This window comes from Silurus aristotelis (assembly GCF_946808225.1).
Source record: "Silurus aristotelis genome assembly, chromosome: 16".
NCBI classification, from domain to species: domain Eukaryota; kingdom Metazoa; phylum Chordata; class Actinopteri; order Siluriformes; family Siluridae; genus Silurus; species Silurus aristotelis.
Window position 1 is genome coordinate 4524744 of NC_139589.1, and position 7283 is coordinate 4532026.

Here is a 7283-nt window from a genome sequence, read left to right on the forward strand (position 1 = left end):
CTTGCTCAGGGGCCCAAGTGTGGCCACTTGTTGTGGCTGGGATTTGAACCTTTGGATCCAAAGTCCGATGCCTTAAACGCTAAGGTTGTGTAAAATATTTTATAAAGTAATTGTGTCACTTTTTAAACAAATTAGGGGTTTTACATTTTCACTTTGTAAATATTCTTGAAATGATTTTGATTGATCCTATAAAGGGTTATGATTATAATTTTCCATTTTGTCTAGACTCATGATATAGAATTCCAGTGAAGTCCAATCAAGAGGGGAAAAAATGTGGAAAAGTTGACAAAGGGGTGAACACTTACGCAAGGCACTATAAAACATGGACAAGTAAACTGTAGGTAGCATAAACGCACTCTCTAAAGGAAAAGCAATCAAGTAACAGGGATTTCACAGCGACGCATTACTCTCCAAACTGTCATTTACTCCTATGTGGATGGATCGGATGCTAAACGATGATCGGACAGACTACAGTTCCATGATTAATAATAACAGTGCACCTATTAAGCTTCATAGGCTTTGACATTAGAACCCACTGAATAATTTAAACCCGGCTGCCCAAACCTGCCCCTGGAGCTCCAGCACCCTGCAGAGTTTCATTCAAGCCTGAATCTAACAGATCCTGGCCCAGTTTCTTTGTACACGGATTACTGAGTTGGCCACATTGGTTTCTTAATGGTTTGACATGATCCTGGATTTTTCTTTTCTTTTTTCCTTGAAGCTGTTGCCAGAACAAGAAATCGAAAAGTTCAAACCTGGTTTGGTGCAGGCGTCCTTATTGCAGAGGCAAGATCAGATTGCAGTGTTAATGTGCTTTCATTGTGGTTTGTGGCTATTTAGATTGACAAACAAAAAGAGAACATAAACCCTGACAACCCTGAGGTTTGGAGCTGCATTCAAACTGTTTCAGAAAGAAAAAGAATCCAAATGGTATGAAGGGTATGAAACCAAACCAAATGTAATATCACGCAAACAATTGCCCTGATTATGGTATATATTATATCATGTTATATTATATGTTATGTTATGTGGGGTTCCCTGTTGGTCTAGTGGTTAGGATGCGGCGCTCTTACCGCTGCGGGCCGGGTTCGATCCCCGGTCAGGGAACCGACCCCAGCCATTAGGGTTGCACAAGCCTTAGTGCCGGTCCCAAACCCGAATAAATGGGGAGGGTTGCGTTAGGAAGGGCATCCAGCGTAAAAACATGTGCCAAATCAAACATGCGGATGATCCGCTGTGGCGACCCCTAATGGGAGAAGCCGAAAGAAAGTTTTATATTATATGTTATGTGGTGGTATCATAAAGTTTAGAGACTAGTTTTTTAGCATGCCAACAGATGGCAGCACAAGGCTGTACACACAGTCACAAGGAGCACCGATCTTCATAAATCAGTGTGAGAAAAGACATCGGCCTGTGTACATTGGGAACTGTGCAACTGGTGCTATTCATCACGAACAGCAAGTTAGAACAAAGATTTTATGATTTTTTGGATTTTTTTTAATAACGCGCTTCAAGAGCAGAAATGCATCACTGGAACACGACAAGAGATCAGGAAGACCTTCAAAAAGCTGAACCTGCGAAAAGGTCAAAACCCTTCAGCAACTTGTGCATGATGGTCGTCGGAGAACAGTCCACAACATTGCTGCCTGAATCTGCTTTGCAATATTTGGATAGTAGGATGGCAACTGTATTGTTTTGTCTGTAATGTGTGTGCTGTAATCTACATTCAATGCATCATTTAGATGACACAACAAGAAAAACCCCTGACACACGTCAGTTTACAGTATGTGTGAATGTTTATAATAATTCATAATGTTTATAATGAAATGACTCTATGAGAGAGTAGGTCAAGCTTGAAAAATCGTAATGCCTGAGCACAAATTCTCTGTAATTCTCAAAATTTTGGCCATATTTTGGTTCATCTGCTCTCTCTTGAAAAAAAAAGAAAAAAAAAAAGCATGTGATATTAAGGATAAAATTTAATATGCAGGCTACAGCTCAGTGTAAATAGATAGAATCACCATCAGTCTCTGCTATGAATAGAGATTTTTAATTAAAGTGTACTTTGGCATTGGAATGTGTTATGAAGTCCTAATTAAGACATTCTGCCATCACCTGCTGTGGTATTATTGTAAGAGGATTCTGTGTTGCACATATAGTTCAGAGGTTCTTTATTCTGGTACTTTCTCTAGACGAGACTGCACCTACACCTATTTAAAACCATGTGTATGTTGTCTTCAGAGAGGACACTTTAACCTAATATGGGCTCAAATATATTCCTTTAAAAAAAGTACAGTTGTGGATCGAAAGCACAATGAATGTAAGGATTGTGAAGATTCCATAGGCTAGATTTGGTATCTCACTCTTTGTGACAATGTTGTTCACGTTGTTCTGTACCTGAGAACTGCTTATGTATGATGTCAGTTTTGGGAATTGAGCAGGCACTTGTCCAGAAACCACGGCCAAAGCCGAATTGTTGAAATATCATGCAATTTAAGTTCTAGCATTCTGATTAGCCATTATTAATTTACTTATAAATGTATCTCTCAATATGCATTTACTGACCACTTTAGATATTTGTGAGCATGTGTACAGATGTTCCTGATGATCAGGTAGCAGGAGCATGATGCATTAGAATCGTGCAGGTATATACAAGCCAAAAACTGCTGATCTTTTCGGGCACACGGCAGTCTCTAGGGTTTATTTGGAATGGATAAAAAAAAAAAAAAGAAACTAAAAACCATCCCGTGAGCTGCGGAATTATACTGTTGAGGATTTGAGGAAAGAGATCAGAGGGACTGTCGCCAGATTGTTTAAAGCAGATAGAACGTCTGTGGTAGTTGAAATAAGCGCTCTTTACAGCTGTGGCGAGCAGAAAAGCATTTCCAGTGGTTTGAACCTTGACATAGGTTTCTGCTACAATAGCTAAAAACCACCTCAAGATTGGAAAAAACATCACCTGGTCCTTTTCCGACTTACAACTGTCCAACAGTTTTCCTAATACAGTGGTCAATGTGTGTATTTGATGGATATAACATTTCTGATCAACACCGATATCGATTAATTCCGATCAACCTTCCAAAGAGGTCAAAGTAACATGGTTGGAACGATCACGATAAGTAAATCGATATGTATACATCATCTTTGCTTGAATTCATTAACATTAACACTAAATAATTATGTGTTTGAACAAAACTCTGCAGGTTCATAGAGCTCTCAGCAATAAGCCTGGGCGTGGTCAAAGGATATCAACTGTACAGTGTCACTTTACCAAAAAACTTAATATATAAAGGGTCTGGTCTTAATATGAAATGAATGGTGACAGATTTGGCAATAGATAGAACAGTTAACCCTTACATACAGTGACTTAACATCAGACCTGGAGCTCTAAAGCTTCTACAAAACCAATAATAATTAAAAGACAATAACAATGCTAACAACAGAATCTCGGCAAATAAAGAGAAACGAAGAATTTGATACAAAAATTCACAAAAAAAATATTACTTTTTCCTCCAAAGTCTGAAGCAATTACAACTTTATACTTTTTTTTGTTTTTTTTACAGAACATTCAGGCCACAATCATGTGTTCCTTATTTCTGTCTTACCAAAAGTGGCTTGTGAATTTACAGTTCAGATTAAGATTAAGAAAGGCAAACAAAAGAATGTTTTTCACCTTCTGTTTTTCACCTGCTTTTCCCCTTTAGTAAACTGTTTTTTTCTGCCATTCACATTCAGCCAAACAGCAGACTAATCCACTAATCCACTAATAAAAAAGTACGTCGGAAATGCTATGACTTAATGGTAGATATTTTCCCCGTTGTATAAAGAATGCGTTAGCATAAACATCCCCCTTCCATGTTTGGACTTCCTTTCGGACAAAATATAAATGATGGCCATTGGGTTATTTTGACAGCGTAGCACATAAGGGTTAAACATTCCATGGTGTGAAAACAAAGCTTCAAATAGCATTTGCTGAGGTGCTGATCTCCCACGCACCTACCTACTGTATTTCAAAATGTCATTACCGTAAGTGACGACATCACCTAAAGCCCTGTATGTGTGTGTGTGTGTGTGTGTGTGTGTGCATGTGTGTGTGCTGGTTGCGTTTGTGTAAAGGGCAGATTGGAGACAAGAGCGCAGGCAGTTGCTGTGTACTAGGGTTGGGGGATGAGTGGGCTTTTTTTTCTGATTAAGCTCTGAGGCTTTTTCACTAAAGTGAGGCAAAGCACCAATGTGGGAACTAACCTTTCTTCCGGAGTCCTTGCTTCCACACTCGCCTTTATCGTACCACCATTTGTTTTTCAGTTTGTCTAAGACGGCCTGCTCATTGAGCTTCAACACCGCTAGGTTTACAGGGATTCTTCAACCAGGGAAATAACATAAATAACATTACCCATGTTATCTTATGTTATTCAGCATTTAAGTACACACACACACACACACACACCTATAAAATAAGTACTAAAGCTCTAAATGTCTACAGCTAGATTTGAAACAAAAAAAAGAGGAAACAATTTGCTTATTAACAAGTCTGAATAAATGTGTCAGTGCCAAAGTGATATGCATTAATACTCCATCTAGCTTTGTTGTCTTTCTCCCTAGTGCAAGATGTGTATTACTATATCACTTTGGGTAACCGGCAAAAGGTGGAAACACTCAGATAGGGACATGTTGCTGTTTTTTTTTTTCTTTGAAATATTCAATTTATAATTCTAATTGTACATGTATGTATTGCTAATGCTAATGCATTGCAGGCCCAATAGGTTCTAGCATACAGCCCCATACTGCATGTGTATGGGTCTATCTCCAGGTGTAGCCAGAGTGCTTGGTGCACAAAGTTGCCGGTTACCCCTCCACCGTGGTGGTTACCCGCTGGATAGCTCATACTGGGGCTGACCTTGGAATCACCTCCCCCGCTGCCGCACTCGCCCTTGTCGTACCACCATTTGTTTTTCAATTTGTCCAACAGGCCCTGCTCGTTCAGTTTTAACACTGCCAGGTTTACTCGGTTTCTTGAAATGATAATAAGATAATCGGGGTCAGCGTCAGTGGTGAGAATGGGACAGCGAGGCAGAGGTTGTAGGAAATGAAACGTGAGTCAATCTTAAAAATAATCATAAAAAAATTAAAATAATCGAACAAAAAGTCAAACTGATCTGATCGTGTGCCTGTTTCTACAAGACCGTTTTGTTGTCTTGTGCTGTGTGATGTTCAGAGAAGGAAAAAATAAAATGTGGTGTGAACAGATTTTACCAAGCAAGACATGGATGCTTAGGTAAGGGAAGATTAGCCATTAGCAATGCTCTGGAGTCAAGCTAGTTGAGCTTGTCGTTTGTCATTTATTTTCATTGCTCTCGTCAATCCAGGTCAAAAGTGAACTGCTTCGGAACTTCTTTCCGATCTGTGAATTGCGCCAGAGCATTCCTAATACGCCGGCTCAACCCTCACCCAGTCTTCATGTGCTCCTGCTCCGGCGCTGTTACAGGGAAGCCCTTCCACTGCGTGGCAGAGAGTGCCGCTGGGAAGGAAAGAGAACAGACCGTGGGTCTGCTCTGCTCCCGGGCAACAGTGTCTTTCTCAGTAAAACCTCTCTTTCTGAGCCCTCCCTCTGTGTGACAGGGGGGGTTAGAAAGAGGTCGGTTTATGGGTGACGAACAGAAAGCCCGACTTCATTCATGAGGGTTCACTGCTTTGGCAGAAAGAATAACAGGCAGAGAGAAGAAGAGGAGAAACTACTGCATTTTCTGGACTATAAGACGTGTCTTTTGCCTCATAGAACTATTATTGTTTTCACTTGCACGCAAAAAAGGATGTGATAAAGCGCACTTTTTCACTAGCAAAACATTACTTGGTCATTTCATATTTAATGACTTGAAAACAAGAATTTAAATAAATCTATAAGCCTTTTGTCTCTTTCCCTTTTAATCGACGTTGCCGGACACTGAAACAGGGCGAGTCCGGCTCCGTTTACTTAAATTTTATGTTTAGAAATATAAATCTTCTCAAAGAAATGCTCACCAAACCCATTCTTTCTTTCCTTCTTTTTGTACCTCCCTGCCATATCTTCACGAAAATATCATTTAAAAAAAAAGTTATTGAAGATAAGTGAATGGATAAGCTAGGTACTGAGTCTCTAATTAAAACAGCCCTTTTTGTCGTAGCTATTTGGCAGCTTCTGGTGCCAAAAGGTCCCCTGGTGGTCTAGTGGTTAAGATGCAGCGCTCCCACCGCTGCGACCCGGGTTCGATTCCCGGTCAGAGAACCATCCCCAGCCACTCTTAGTGCCGGTCCCAAGCCCGGATAAATTGGGGAGGGTTGCGTTAGGAAGGGCATCCAGCGTAAAACATGTGCCAAATCAAACGTGCGGAGGATCCGCTGTGGCGACCCCTAACGGGAGAAGCCGAAAAAAAAAGAAAGTTTTATTTGGCAGCTTCTGGATTTTTTTGTCTCGATATACACCCCTAGATAAGTATTCAAGCAAAAGCTTAATTTTTTGGAAGCAGCCCTGAAGAACTAGAGAAATATTAACTAACCAAGACTAGTTGGACACTGATAGGATTCTGACATCCCAGTGTGACAAAAACAAAAAACAAAACGCCTGATATTTTATTTTGTCTTCAAAGCCATGCTCAATAACATGGTAGAGACGTATTGTCCAGAAAGTACAGTATATGATGGGAAAATAAATACAAAGAAAAAGACTTGGTGAGGAGACATGAATGATAGCAATAGTCAACATAAATCTATACTAACATGAATGTGTTAGCTGGGTTATCAATTTAGTTTCTTTAGCATCTGCATGAAATTGATGTTCAGCTGAACGTCAGTGACAGTTCAGTGAGCGTATTGAGGTGGAATTGATGGAATGGGATGGATGACATCATGGGGTGAATCCTGAAAGAATCAATCAACAGAAGAGTGTCAATGTGGCATGTTAACATTTGAAAATGTGACACAAGGGATAGAAATACAGTAGGCATCATGAGTAGTGGTTGTTCACAGGAGCGGAGATGCGAACAGTCAGCAATATTCCAAATGATCAAAGATCAGAGAGATTACTGAGGAACTCAGCAGCTGTTATCCTTACACGAGAATCCAAGTTTCTCTCATTTTGTGTCATTTGGAAATACTTCAAACTGCACAGTTTCCAGGGTAATCTCTCCAGATTTCAAGATTATACAACATTATACAGTAATAAATATCACAATTTCAGTTAGTAAACATGTGGTGTTTTTACCTTAGGTCAGATCCTTTAGGAGTGGCGACCCCATACCCCTTGGAGT

General features: G+C 40.0%; 1 protein-coding gene across 8 annotated transcripts in view; it reads right to left on the bottom strand.

The window, feature by feature from the left end:
* The window catches only part of gria1b (glutamate receptor, ionotropic, AMPA 1b), a 91974-nt gene that overhangs the window by 11408 nt on the left and 73283 nt on the right, over nt 1-7283 (bottom strand). Inside the window, exons 13-15 of one of the 8 annotated variants that reach the window (XR_014537210.1) lie at nt 7238-7283; nt 4898-5012; nt 4246-4360 (exon numbers count right to left, since the gene is read on the bottom strand). The exon at nt 7238-7283 is cut by the window's right edge and continues 196 nt beyond it. Coding sequence is in view for 2 of the 8 variants with exons in the window: in XM_083564530.1 (XP_083420656.1) it covers nt 4898-5012; nt 7238-7283 (161 nt within the window). In the remaining 6 variants the exon portion in view is untranslated. Of the gene's footprint in view, nt 1-4245; nt 5519-5846; nt 6176-6428; nt 6895-7237 lie in introns of those variants that run through there. The other 7 variants (XR_014537212.1, XR_014537214.1, XR_014537215.1 and 4 more) reach the window with 7 other exon arrangements.